The sequence below is a fragment of the Chlorocebus sabaeus genome, chromosome 13, assembly GCF_047675955.1.
Source record: "Chlorocebus sabaeus isolate Y175 chromosome 13, mChlSab1.0.hap1, whole genome shotgun sequence".
NCBI lineage: Eukaryota > Metazoa > Chordata > Mammalia > Primates > Cercopithecidae > Chlorocebus > Chlorocebus sabaeus.
In genome coordinates this window covers 21,551,231-21,565,727 of record NC_132916.1, presented here as the reverse complement: position 1 = coordinate 21,565,727, position 14,497 = coordinate 21,551,231, and the positions used below count along the sequence as shown (strand labels likewise).

Here is a 14,497-nt window from a genome sequence, read left to right as displayed (position 1 = left end):
AACTACTCAACTTAAACGGCTTTTATCAACATTAGTAATGACCTATTTCTTGCCAATACCAATGATTAATTTGTCTTCCTTTATTATTTCACTTATCAGCACTATTTGACATAGCTTACCCATTCTTTCACAAAATATATCTCTTGGATTTCATGACAGACATCATACCATACCATACACATTTGATTTTTCTCCTTTGGATTAGCCTTATTTCTTGCTTTTCTTTGCTGGCATTTTCTGGATTACTAGCAAGCTGAACATCTAAAAGTTTTCAGAGTTTTAGCTCTTACATGTAGGTCTATGATCCTTACTGGGTTAAATTTTATAAGATGAGGTAAGTTCATTTTTAAGTGTATCAGTATCCAATAGTTCTCTCACTATTTGTTGAAAAGACTATCCTTTCACCATGGAATTACCTTTGCCAAAAAGCAGTTGATCAAATGTGTATAGAGGCCTATTACTGGAGTCTCTAATCTATTTCACTGGCTATGTCTAGCCTTAGATCAAAATCATACTGTTTTGATTATTGTAACTTAATGGTAAGTCCTGAAATCAGGTACTGGAAATCTTTCAATACTATTCTTACTCAAAATTGTTTTGGTTAATCTAGGCCCTTGCATTTCCATATCGATTTTGGAATGCATTTGTCAGTTTCTACAAAAGAAAGTTCTCTACGATTAGGATTTTGATTGGCAGTCCTTTGAAGCCATAGATAAATTTTAGGAGAACTTTTAATAATATTGAGTCTTCCAATTTATGATTATGCTATCTCATTCTATTTACTTGAATATTCTTGAATGTTTTTCAGCAATATTTTGGAATCCTTGGCAAACAAAATCTGATGCATATTTTGTTAAATTTAAATATTTTTATGTCATTAAATAGTGTTGTTTTCTAAATTGTGATTTTCAAATTGTCGTTCCATGTCTATAAAATACAATTAATTTTTGTTTATCACTGAGCCCCCCCAGCTTTCTGAACTCACAGTTTTTGTAGATATTTGTAGGGAGTTTTTAGGATTTTCTATATGAATAATTATGTCATCTGAAAATCAAGACAGTTTTACTTCTTCTTATCCAATGTATATGACATTTACTTCTTCCTCTTCCTTACTGCATTGACTAGTTACCTCCAGTAAAATGTTGAGAGAAGTGGAAAAAGTGGACATCATTGCCTTTTTCTCAATCTTAGGGAAAGAACATCCATTTTTTTTCTTTTCGATTATACTTTTAAGTTCTAGGGTACATGTGCACAACATGCAGGTTTGTTACACATGTATACATGTACCATGTTGGTGTGCTGCACCCACTAACTCGTCATTTACATTAGGTATATCTACTAATGCTATCCCTCCCCCCTTCCAAGAACATTCATTTGTATAACTAAGTATGAAGTTAATAGCAGGTTTGTCATAGATATCACATATCAGGTAGGGAGTTTCTTCCATTCTTAGTTGGCAGAGTTTTTGTCATGAATAGATGTTGAATTTCTCAAGTGATCTTCCAGCATCTATTGACAGTTTTTCTTTTTATAGACTTGATATAATGAACTGATTACTTGTAGAAATTTGAATAACCTTGCATCCCTAACATGAATCTAATTTCTTGTCATATGTCATGCTGTTTGTTTGTTTTGAGACAGAGTCTTGCTCTGGAGTGCAGTGGTGTGATCTCGGCTCACTGCAACCTCCGCATGATGGGTTCAAGTGATTCTCCTGCCACAGCCTCCTGTGTAGCTGGGACTACAGGCACACAGCGCCATACCTCGCTAATTTTTCTATTTTTAGTAGAGACAGGGTTTCACCATGTTGGCCAGGCTGGTCTTGAACTCCTGACCTCAACTGATTTGCCCGCCTTGGCCTCCCAAAGTGCTGGGATTACAGGCATGAACCACAGCACCTTGCCATCGTATGTTATCCTTTTTATGTACTGCTGGATTTCGCTTGCTAACATTTCTGCCTTTAAGTTTGCATGGGATATCGGATTGTAATTGTCTTTTGTCTTTGTCAAGTTTTGATACCAGTGTGGTGCTAGCCTCATAAGACAAGCATCCAATCTCCTATTTTCTGTAAGAGTTAGTATAAAATTGATATTATTCCTTCCTTAAATGTTTGGGAGAATTTAATAGTAAGGCCATTTGGCCTGGAGAGTTTTTGTTTGTTTCTTTTGTTGCTTTTGAGAAACGGTCTTGCTCTGTTGCCCAGGCTGGAGTAGAATCGCACACTCACAGTTCACTGCAGCCTAGACCTCTCCAGGTCAAGTGATCCTCCCACCTCAGTCTCCCTAAGTAGTTGGCAGTACAGACGAGCACCACCACGCCCGGCTAATTTGTGTATTTTTTTGTGGAGACGAGGGACAGGGTTTCAACATGTTCCCAGGCTGGTCTGGAACTCCTGGTCTCAAGGGATCCACCCACCTCAGCCTCCCAAAGCCACTGTGCCTGCCCTGGCCTGGAGTTTTCTTGTAAGAAGTGAGGTGTGTATAGAGAGAGAGAGAGAGAAGGGGGGAGGCTTAACCAAAGATTCTGAGTACTATGATAAATACAGAGATACTCAAATTTTCTTCTTGAGTTTTGAGCTTGTGTCTTTTAAGGAATTTGTCAATTTCACCCTATGTTTATTGGTATAAAAATGTTCATAATGTTCTTTTAATATCCTTGTCCTTTTAATGACTAAATTTCATAGTGATGAAACCTTTTTAATTCCTGATACTGATAATATGTTTATCAGTCTGGGTAGAGGGTTTATCAATTATATTGCTCTTTTTAAAAAACAACTTTTGGTTGCATTTATTTCCTTCCATTTATTTCATCCCATTTATTTCTACTATTTATTACCTCATTCATTTTGCTTGCTTTGGTTTCAATATGCTGGCGGTTTTTATCTAGTTACTTAAGACAAAAGTTTATTGAATTGAGTTCTTTCTTTTTAATGTAACCAGGTACTATTACAAATTTTAATGTTTTCATTTTAATTTAATTGAAAGTATTTTCTAATTTTCCTGTGATTTTTCCTGATTCATAGGTTAGTTACAAGTATGATTCTTAATCTCCAAAATTAGTTTTTCAGTTATCTACTTTTTTATTTCTAGTTTAACGCCATTATGATCAGACTATATACTTTGTACGATTTAAGTCCTTTTAAAGTTGATGACGTTTGTTTTATGGCTCGGAATGTGGTCTCGCTTAGTGAATGTTTCATGTGCACTTGCCAAGAGTGTGTATTCTGCTATTGTTGGGTTGGTCACCTATAAACTTAAATTAGGTCAAGTCGGTTAATAGGGTTTTCCAAGTTTTCCATATCCATACTAATTTTCTGTCTACTTGTTCCGTCAGTTACAGAGAAAATTCATTGTTGCACTTGCCTGCCTCACAGTCCGCGGACAAAAGGCATCCTGCATTCTAACAAGAGTTGCTGGCCCCAGAGCGGGAAGAGGGGACGGCGCGACTGTAGGTGTGAACCAGGCACTCACTTCGCACTCACTGGAGTAAATCTCTTCCCTTTAGCCAGAGGATAAACCCGTAGTCCTTAAATCCTCCTCTCCTCCGCCTCAGCAGCAGTTCCGTTTTTCTGGTTTTTTTTTTTTTACCATGCCCCTCCTTCCAGTCGAACGCACCAATTAAAGGTACAAAAAAAAAAAAAAAGTTTATCTGTACCTTGTCCCGGGTTGACTGACTCTCGCGAGAATTCGTGGAGCTCCGACTGTTTCCGCGCAGATATCGCGAGGCGATTGGTAGCCGGGGGAGGGCTGCGCCGTGGCCCCGCCTTTCCGGAGCGCGGGCGCGCGGTGGCGGGAATTTCGCCTGTTTGCGGTTTAGACCCCACAGATTCCTAGTGGTGGTAAGGGTCACAGGAGGTAGATTTCGGGAGCTGGAAGTGTGAGCAGGTACGACAGGCACCTCGGGTAACCGACGCACCGGGTCCTTGCTGCAGCCGGGTGCCGGGATACTGGCTCCCAGCCTCCTTCGCCCGAGTGCTGCCGGGCATGGGCCTGGTGGGTCTCGCCTCCTCCTTAAAGGGTTGAGGTTGGCTCTAGGGACTGGTTTCCTGGTTTCCACCCCGAGCCGGGGAGGGAGCGTTCTCCATCTTGCTGCTAGGAAACGGGCGGAGAGTGGTTTAGAAACCTTGCGGAGGGCGAAGTTCTAGGCGAGCCCGGGACGCTCTGTTCTGCAGACATTTCTTTGCTTTTCACCTTATCCTGGGCTGCACAGTCCGACCTAGTGGGCGGATTTTGAAGTCCCTGCCACAGCCAGTTGGTTGTGCATTTTGTCTTAAGTTCTGGCAGCCTTGAGGGGCGGAGCGCCAGGGGAGGATTGGGAATTTGGCTTCTGGGTTTGTTCGTTTTTCCTTGCTGCTGGCGGACGTCCTGGGAACTTTCTGAAGTAACCCCCAGTCTCTTGGCCCCCACCTACAGGAATTTCTTCACACCTTCTCTTTGGAGCCCTTAATGATACGACGAACCTCAAACATTTCAGAACATGAAGTAAACAATGGAAAACTGTTCTGCCGCATCGACGTTCCTGACTGACAGTTTAGAGCTGGAGCTGGGCACAGAATGGTGCAAACCTCCTTACTTTTCTTGTGCTGTTGACAACAGAGGAGAAGGAAAACATTTTTCTGGAGAATCCTACCTCTGCAGCGGAGCCCTTAAGCGGTAGGTAAAGCTCAGAGACATTTTCCCTGATTCTTCGCCAGTTTTTTAGGAATGTTAGTTATTTCAGCCCATTTAACTTGGGTGTTAAATCATGTTTTATCATCAGCTTAGTATATCATAAGGGTACAAATGATTATCAGTTCTGCTGCTGGCTTCTTGGTAAAGGCATATCTAAAGCATTTGGGGTATTAGGGAAAACTTCCTTGGTAACTGATGTGCCCTTACTGTAGGGAGCTGGGCGCTAATTTTTCTTTTACTTAAAGTGAATTCCTAACTATCTGAGCCTTTTGAAATAGTATTTCCTTCTAAAGGGTGTGATAATATTCTAGAGCTTTCCAGTAATTTTTAAGAAAGACAAACTTTTTTTTTATTGACCCGTTCCTTTGAACCCTACCTATTTTGCTTCGGGCAGGTACATACATATTACAGTAAAATTGCTGTTCTTGAAATATTTTGGTAATACCTGCTGAGGCAGTTTCAGTCAGGAAACTGTTTTTGTTGACTTTATAGTTGTACGTTGTGAGAGACCTTAAATAGAATACCCAACTTCATTAATTGGGTACTGTTCTCCACACAAGGCTCAGATAACTGTTAGCAGTTTCAACAATTAAATGTCCCCTCGGAGGATAAAATTCTACAACTGAAGACTACTGGTGAAGACAGGCAGAAATATGTGTTTTAGAACCCGTGTTGATTTTTCCTCTTAACTTACATTACACTTTAGTCGTACATTTTATCAATATAGAAGATTGACATTTTAATACAGTCTAGCTATTGTAATCTTGAATGTGTAAAGTACCAAGGCATTTTCTGACTTTTTATACATGTCATGTATAATATGGATTCAAATAATGTAAAGGTATGGTACTTAGTTTACTTTTTATGGGATTAAAACATAATTTTCATTTCAGATTGATTTTGAATCTTGATCCTTTACCAACTAATTTTGAAGAAGACACCTTAGAAATATTTGGCATTCAGTGGGTTACTGAAACAGCATTAGTGAATTCATCTAGAGAACTCTTTCATTTATTCAGGTATTTCTTCGTTTTAACTTTCTGTGAGTGTAGGTGTTGTTCACTTGTGTAAATTACATTGTTGGGTGGCTTCTAATACTGGTACTACAAAAGACCAGGAGAATTGTGCAGGTTGCTCACTTGATTATCTTACCAGTAACGATATCAAGCAGCAACACCTGATGAGTAATGGTTTTAATGAGTTGTGTTTTATTTTCAGAATCTTTATTCTTTGCATTTGACATCATGTATTGACAAATATTTAAGGCTTTGAACTATGATTTTGGAAGAAAATTAAAATACTTTTGTTGTCCAATAGCCATAGTGTTTCATTGATCTTTAGAGTATGATCTTCCCAAATAGATTGTTTAGATTGTTTTATAGAAATATTAATTCTCTATTTGGACAGCATTTAAAATTTTTTTAATGAAAAAATTTAAGCATACACAAAATAATATAATGAACATCCATATACCCTCCTTCAGTTGCAGTAAACAACAACTTTTTATTACATTTCCTTCATATGTCTTGTCTCCTCTTCTTTTGACTGACTTGTAAGCAAATCCTAGGCATCATGTCATTTCACCCATTAATACTTGAGTATGAATTTCTTAAAAATATGGGCTTTTTAAAAATGATGAGGATGGCTAGGCATGGTGGCTCATGCTTGTAATCCCAGCACTTTGGGAGGCCGAGGCGGGCAGACCACGAGGTTGGGAGTTTGAGACCAGCCTGACCAACATGGTGAAACCCCTTCCCTACTAAAAATACAAAAATTACCCGGGCATTGTGGTGCGTGCCTGTAGTCCCAGCTACTCGGGAGGCTGAGGCAGGAGAATTGTTGGAACCTGGGAGGCAAAGCCTGCGGTGATTCGAGATTGCCCACTGCACTCCAGCCTGAGTGACAGAGCGAGACTCTGTCTCAAAAAAAAATCTCTATTAATAAAAATTAAAGTTCTTCATTATCACTTAAGACACAATTCATATTCAGATTTTAGGTAATTTTAAACAGGAGTCAGTTATTGAAACCAAATTATTCCAAAACACAGTAAAAATCTCTGTGATACATTTAAAGGAAAATGGAGAGGTGGAAGGAATTCTCCCACTATCATCCCATGAAACCTTTTGAAGAGACTTAACTGTATCTATGCCATGTCATACATTTTATGGAGAGAACAGGCTGAGTGAGCGAGGCTTTAGGACATAGGTTATAAATGTGGGTTAATTTTTAAAGAGTTTGAAATCAACTAGGAAGAATAGCAAGAAATTACTATCAGGAATTAAGATGGAACATCATAAAACAACTTTCCCTGATAACTTTAGTCTACATTATTCCTTTTTTGGACTTCCATTGTTTAACTGTATGATACAGTTTAAAATTTTATTATGTAACTGTTAACCTAGAATGTTTTATGTATCTTAAACTTCTTTTTTTTTTGTGAGACAGAGTCTCACACTGTCACCCAGGCTGGAGTGCGGTGGCGCTTCTTTGCCTCAGCTTCCCAAGTAGCTAGGATTACAGGGGCCCGCCACCACGCCCGGCTCATTTTTGTGTATTTTTAGTAGAGATGGGGTCTCACCATGCTGGCCAGGCTGGTCTTAAATTCCTGACCTCAGGTGATCCACCTGCCTTGGCCTCCCAAAGTGCTAGGATTACAGGCGTCCCGTCTTAAACTTCTTAAAGATATACACAGTATCTTGCTGATGGTGAAGTCTGTGGTATTTGAAATAATTTTTGAGATATATGCAGTCTTTAATAGATACTTTTGGAAGGTCGGGCAAGGATGTATTTTATCTTTCCTTAAAGTTTTCATTACCTGAAGCTGATCCTTTAATTAATAGTCACAAGGTATTAATCCTCATCCCCAAATAAAAGAGGTATTGAAGCTGTGTAATAGATTTGGAAACATTATCCATGTAATTGTCACATGCTTTATAAAGTGTTCTAAAATTAACTCTCACCTTACATTTTTAAAATTAGGCAACAACTGTACAACCTGGAAATCTTGTTACAGTCCAGTTGTGATTTTGGTAAGTTTAAAGTGTGTTTAATGGCAAAAGAGAATGGTGCTGCATTATAGTGAGTTGCATATGGGTCCATGATGGTGTAATTGGGATATCATGATAATATGGAGGAAGCATTAGGCCAGAAGTTTATGAACTTAGTACGCAGAAAAAGTATGACTTTAAATTTTGTTGTACCTGAGATATATAGTATTTTCCCAAATCTGTAGATTTTAAAGGTAAAACCAACTTAAGGAAGCTAAACTTCTCTGAAGAAAATTTTGTTTTGGAGGTAGGGAGTGGGATAGAGAACTTAAATAAGAACTAAAAAGTGTCAGACCTCATGCTGTCTTCTTGATTTTCTTTTCTGCTTTTTTGTTTACTTTTGGTGTTTAATGGATTACTGATTTTTTTTTTTTAAGATTGGTATCTTTTTTTTTCTTCTTTTGATATGGAGTTCCACTCTTTTGTCGAGGCTGGAGTGCAAGAGTGCGATCTCACCTCACTGCAACCTCTGCCACCCGAGTTCAAGTGATTCTCCTGCCTCAGCCTCCCGAGTAGCTGGGATTATAGGCACCCGCCACCACCCCCAGCTAATTTTTGCATTTTTAGTAGAGATGGGATTTCGCCATTTTGGCCAGGCTGATTTCAAACTCCTGACCTCAGGTGATCTGCCCGCTGTGGCCTCCTGAAGTGCTAGGATTACAGGCATGAGCCACAGTGTGTACAGTTAAGGTAGTAAAGGGAATTGAAGGTCAGTGTGTTTTAGTGCAGGTTGCTTCTCCTTTCTAGTAATTTTGGTGCAGTACAGGGTTTAGAATCATGGCCTTGTCACCTTGGCTTCCAACCCTAGTTGTGGGTCTTATGCCAAGTAATAGTTGTAACTTGGTTGAGCATGTTAAGTGCTTAACACAGTGTCTATCATTCGTGATGCCTAGCAACCAAAGACTACCTGGAACACTTTTGGTCAAACAGAAGTTTATTAGATTATGAAAAAAGGAGAAATATAGATTATGAGGAAAAGCTGGGGCTTGTCAGTAAGAGGGAGTAGGAAGGGACTTGTGATATGTTTGGGGCTCATTCTGGTAATTTTGGGTAGGGCTTAAGGGGGATAAGGCTATTTTCTGGATTGGATGCTGTTAATTAGCAGGGGCAATTTGAAGAGTGGGTATTTTAATTTTTATCTAGGAGGTGAGACAAAGGGAGGGTCCTAATTAGTAAAGAAGTATTGTCCTGGTCACTGGAAGAGGGAGGATGTGGTTTTTTTTTTTTTTCTTTTTTTTTTTCCTTTTTTTTTGTGTGTGTTTTGTTTGGGGTGTATGTGATTGCATAGTGCCATGTTTTGTATTCAGACATGGTTACAGAGGTTTTGTTTTTGTCTTGTTTCACTATAATAATGGAGTGGCCCTGTATCATTATTATTTATTATTATTATTATTATTATTTTTTGAGATGGAGTCTTACTCTGTCACTCAGGCTGGAGTGTAGTAGCATGATTTTGGCCCACTGCCACCTCCGGTTCAAGCAATTCTCCAGCCTCAGCCTCCTGAGTGCTAGGATTACAGGTGCATGCCACCACACCTGGATAATTTTTGTATTTTTAGTAGAGATGGGGTTTCACCATGTTGGTCAGGCTGGTCTCAAACTCCTGACCTTGTGATCCGCCTGCCTCGGCCTCCCAAAGTGCTGGAATTACAGGTGTGAGCCACCGCGCCTGGACTATTTTTTGTTTTACAAAAATTGTTTATTTTCAGTAGGGAATACCATGGCCTAGCTGTAGGCTATCAGCTTTTAGGCTGTTTTATATGTTTTGTTTTCTTAGCATGTTATGTGATTTGTAAATGTTAAGTATTATTGTTTCATTATCATCTGATGAGTTCCTGGTTCATGCTGGGTACTGTGCAAGGTACTGATGAATCAAAGAGGAAAAATATGCTGCTGATGAGTTTGCAGTTGTGTAAACAGTAAGACATGCAAGCATGCGTCAGCTTGGTAAATGAAAAAGTACTGTGATAAAGGAATGTACAAGCTGCTGTGGGAGCCAACGGCTTTGTCTGTCTGTGAGCTCATCACTAAATGATGCCAGATCTGGGTCTTCACAGATGGGAAGGAATTAGCTAGACAAAAGATTCGGGAAAAGGTTTTCGGACAGGAAGAATTCCAGGCAGGAAAAAAGAAAAAAACCTATAATCAAACACGTGATGTGTGTAAAAACATAAAAGTTTAGAGAGTATGGAGTAAATATTAATTACATATGGTTGGATCAGAATGTGTGTGAGTGATGAATTTGGAAGGGATGAAAGCAGAGTTGGCTTTGTAAACCGTGACAAAGAGTCTGATTTTTATTTTGGAACTCCTGGGGAACCACTAAAAGATTGTAGTGGAAAGAACCAGAATACCTTTACATAGAATGACTTAAGTAAATTGGGTTCATGGAAGGCATTTATTATGATAGATTATTATTATTACACTTATTAACCTGAAAACACTGCAGTGGACTATTTGTTAAGATGGTTGTTACACTGACATTTTGGCTGTTTTTGTTGCTTAAAACTTTTAATGATAGATTTTGGACACAAGTTAGTAGTGTTAAATATTATCTATACATGAACTTGTTCCTGCCATGTAGCTGTGTTCATTAACTTGTGTAGGTACCCTTGGCCCTCAGCCGTCCCAAGAAGTCCCTATGTAGGGTTACTTAGTTACTTACTGCCAGATGAGTATAGTTCTTGTTCTAATCATTATGCTTCCAGGGTTAATTTCCAGTTGAGGCAGAATAACATACATAATGACATATGTTTTGCTAATATCTGTTTTTTTTCCCCTCTTTCTCTCTGTCTCGAGACAGGGTCTCACTCTGTCGCCCAGGCTGGAGTGCAGTGGCGTGATCATGACTCATTGCAGCCTTGACCTCCTGGGCTCAAGCAGATCCTCCCATCTCAGCTTCCTAAGTAGCTGAGACTACAGGCTCACACCACCATGCCTGGCTAATTTTTTAATTTTTTGTAGAGATAGGGTCTCACTACGTTGCCAAGACTGGTCTCAAACTTCTGGGCTCAAGTGATCCTCCCGCCCTGGCCTCCCAAAGTGCTAGCATTGTAGATACCAGCCACCACACTCAGCCAAGAGCTATTCTTAAATATGGTTGTTGGTGTTACCCTGTCTCAGCTATTGTGTTTGTTTTTGTCTCTAGACATTCCTTATGGATTTTTTTAAATGTCTTCCATTTCTGACTGCATGCTTGTTTTCATCCATCTTGAATATATGGAGTGTATATTATAACCAATGTTTTTAACCTTGTTGCTGCTACTAATAATTCTTTTTTTTTTTTTTTTTTTTTTTTTTTTTGAGGTGGAATCTCGGTCTGTCACCAGACTGGAGTGCAGTGGCGCCATCTCGGCTTACTGCAACCTCTGACTCCCTGGTTTAAGTGATTTTCCTGCCTCAGCCTCCTGAGTAGCTGGGATTACAGGCACATACCACCACACCCAGCTGATTTTTGTATTTTTAGTAGAAACGGGGTTTCATCATGTTGTCCAGGATGATCTTGATCTCCTAACCTCATGATTCACCTGCCTCAGCCTCCCAAAGTGCTGGGATTACATGTGTGAGCCACCACGCCCAGCCAATAATTATTTTATCACTGTCATTTCTGAAACTGTATTTATAAGTTTTTCTCCTGGTTCTGTGATATATTTTTCTGCTTCTTTGAATATGTAGTAATGTTTCGTTGTGAGATGAACATTATGGGTTTCACATTGTTGCTTTCTGGATTTTTTTATTCCTTAAACTAGATGTTGAATTTTGTTCTGGCTCGCTATTGTGTAGTTGTAATCCAGTGGCTCTTTTTTGGGCTTGCTTTAAATTTTGGTAGGACTTTTAAAAAGCAGGCTTTAATGTTAATTTAGCCTAGTAAATTAGCCTAGTAAGGCTTTTGAGAATTCTTTCTTATGCCTGGTCTATTATGAGATTTTTTTTCATGCTTGCTGGTGAGAACTTGAACTATTCCCTGGCTTGTGTACTCTTTATAGGGAATTGTTTTCTGGTGTTTTTCCCTGGCCTTGGGTAATATTTTTCATGCTTGAACAGATCAGTACTTAGTCAAATCTCAGAGAGACCCTTCTGTACCCTTCCAGAACTCTATTTTATATAGCTTCTTTCTTCTTGGGTACTTTTGCCCTACGAATTTGGACTTCCTGAAACTTGGATCCCATATCTCCTCATCTCAGAGAGTGAGTTGGGCTGTATTTGGGTTCTCTTCCTCATATTGCAGCCTGGAGACTGTCTCTAGGTGGGGAGTTGGTGTAGTTTTAGGGCTCAGTTTCTCTCTGGGAGAGCAAAATCTTATATTGTCTTGTGTCCAGAGCCTGAAAACGTGCTTGATGTAATTTTTATGGTTTTCAGTTTTACAGTGGGAGATGGAGCAATCTGATTATTTTACTCCATCTTGCCTGGATGCAGATGTTCATTGCAGTTATTTTTAAGAGAGTACTGCCTTTATGGGCTGGGAATTATGAAAATTGGGATGATACGACTTTTTATGAGCGAAATACAGCCATAGAAATGCAGCTTAATATGGAGGTATTTACACAACTACTTCACACTTATGCTTCTGCTCTGCCAAAGTACTGGCCATGATTGTTCATTTGAATTAAACTTCAGTTTTATGTTTAGTATGGGTGTAAATTTGTAACCTATAATTCTCATCATGTTTTCTTTGCTTTTGTTTACTAGATTGTCTCTTACTCATTCTTTCTATAATGATTATCAGTGTTTTGCCCATGGTAACTACCTAGATAATTATTGCTGATATAAATGCTGAAGTAAGTGAGGGAAAGCTGACATGGAGTGAGGTTGGCAGAAAGACAGCAACTGTTAAAAGGTCATTCAGAACTTTATAAATTATTATTAGGAGTTTTTATTTTATTCTAAATATAGTAGGTGTTCTTTCAAGAGTTTTGACTTGGGAACAAGACAAATTGATACACACTTTAAGCAGATTTTTTCCTTGGTGTATAGGGGGACAAAAGAGAGCATGGAAAGACCTGTGAAGAGTGCTATTGTGGTGTTTAAGTGCTTATAGGGAAAAGGGATAGTTTCAATGTATATTTGGTTATAAACTTAATAGGACTCTGAAAGATTAGATATGAGGTTAAAGGAAATGGAAGAATCAAGAACTACATAGGCTACTGGTGGTACCATTTAATGAAATGCTGAAAACAAGGGCAGCATGAACAGGTTTTGAAAGAAATCAAAGGATGTATTATTTGCACTGTCTGAGCAATCCAAGTATAGGTGTTAGGCAGTTTAACATGCAAGGTCTGGAGTGCAAAGGAGAGATATGGGTTGTAGATAACCCCTTTAGAGTCATTACCATTTATTAATAAAGGAACTGATGAGATCATGCATATGGGAAGAGATATACAGAGAGTAGAGAATTCAGGACTGAGTCCTGAAGAGACCATATTAATAATAGAATTGAGGAGGAGGAGCCAATAAAAGAAGGGTAGGACAAAGGACACATGAGGAAGAAAGAAGACTGTCACTATGTGGCACCATGAAGCCAGGTGTAGCTAGTGCTACTGTGGGAGCAAGTTACTTGAGGGTAGGCATTGTCCATTAGATTGGACAATGTGGGTTTGATTGGTGACTTTAATAAGAGCATTTTTTGAGGAGTAGTGGGGAGCAAAAACTATATGAGAATGTTTAAAATGTTACAAGATAGAAAATTGCTGCTGGTATGGCTTACAACATTTTTTGTCACTGCCCATGCTAATTATTTGAACTATTAACATTGTCTATTTTGGTTTCAGGGAAGGTATCAACTCTGCACTGCAAAGCAGACAGTATCAGACAGCAGTGTGTACTATTTCTCCATTATGTTAAAGTTTTCATCTTCAGGTAGGATATCAGATGAGTATTTTGCACTACATGAATTTCTGTGTGTATTCATACAGACTCTGATTGTTTATTTTATCTAATTATTTTTTAGATATCTGAAAGTACACAATGCTGAGAGTCATGTTCCTGTCCATCCTTATGAGGCTTTGGAGGCTCAACTTCCCTCACTGTTGATTGATGAGCTTCATGGATTACTCTTGTATATTGGACACCTATCTGAACTTCCCAGTATTAATATAGGAGCATTTGTAAATCAAAACCAGATTAAGGTTTGACTTGTTTCATTTAATTTTTAAATTATCAGCTTTTTCTCCCCACAAGGAATATTCATTCAAGAAGGAGAGAAATTAGTCAAAATTACAGCTCTGCAACCTGACTGCCTGTGTTGAAATTCTTGCCCCCCATCCTCCTTTTATTAATTATGTGCTCTTGGGCAAATGACATCTCTTGCCTCAGCCTCCCCATCTGTGTAATTCTTATAACTTACTAGAATCATTGGGAGAATTAAATAAATTAATATACATGAAGTTATTAAAACATACTATTCATTGAATCAGTAGCTATTCTCTTGATTTATGACAGTGTAAATGTCTGAAAATTTTAAAGCAAACGAAATAATCTTTATTTTCTAAAATTTTTATCATATATTGCAGTAAGATTCCAGATCAGCTTATTAAAAAAAAACTTCCAAGACCACATCATTGTGTGTATTCTGATTTTTGAGGCCTTTTTGGAAATTGATTAAGATTGTTTTGACTCTGCCCTTTTTCTCCTTCCTGTGATAATCATTCCTTCTGAAGTTTGGTTTTTAAAAATTTATATTGTTACCATGCCTAGCTTGTAGATAAGTAATAGATTCTCCCTATGAAAATGGGAGCTTATATGAATAACAAATTATGGTAATTCACAGTGAGATTCCCTGAA

General features: G+C 38.5%; 1 protein-coding gene and 1 long non-coding RNA gene across 3 annotated transcripts in view; one reads left to right on the top strand and one right to left on the bottom strand.

The window, feature by feature from the left end:
• Positions 1-3,562, bottom strand: part of LOC140713234 (uncharacterized) — a 144,576-nt gene extending 141,014 nt beyond the window's left edge. The window contains exon 1 of the long non-coding RNA XR_012095124.1: positions 3,471-3,562. This is a non-coding gene — a long non-coding RNA (uncharacterized lncRNA). The remainder of the gene's footprint in view (positions 1-3,470) is intronic.
• Positions 3,563-3,744: 182 nt separating this feature from the next.
• Positions 3,745-14,497, top strand: part of MMS22L (MMS22 like, DNA repair protein) — a 140,664-nt gene continuing 129,911 nt past the window's right edge. Inside the window, exons 1-6 of one of the 2 annotated variants that reach the window (XM_008007528.3) lie at positions 3,745-3,884; positions 4,413-4,652; positions 5,564-5,689; positions 7,650-7,699; positions 13,486-13,573; positions 13,665-13,842. In XM_008007528.3, coding sequence (XP_008005719.3) covers positions 4,489-4,652; positions 5,564-5,689; positions 7,650-7,699; positions 13,486-13,573; positions 13,665-13,842 — 606 coding nt within the window. In that variant the 5' untranslated portion in view covers positions 3,745-3,884; positions 4,413-4,488. The remainder of the gene's footprint in view (positions 3,885-4,412; positions 4,653-5,563; positions 5,690-7,649; positions 7,700-13,485; positions 13,574-13,664; positions 13,843-14,497) is intronic. The other variant, XM_008007529.3, reaches the window with a different exon arrangement.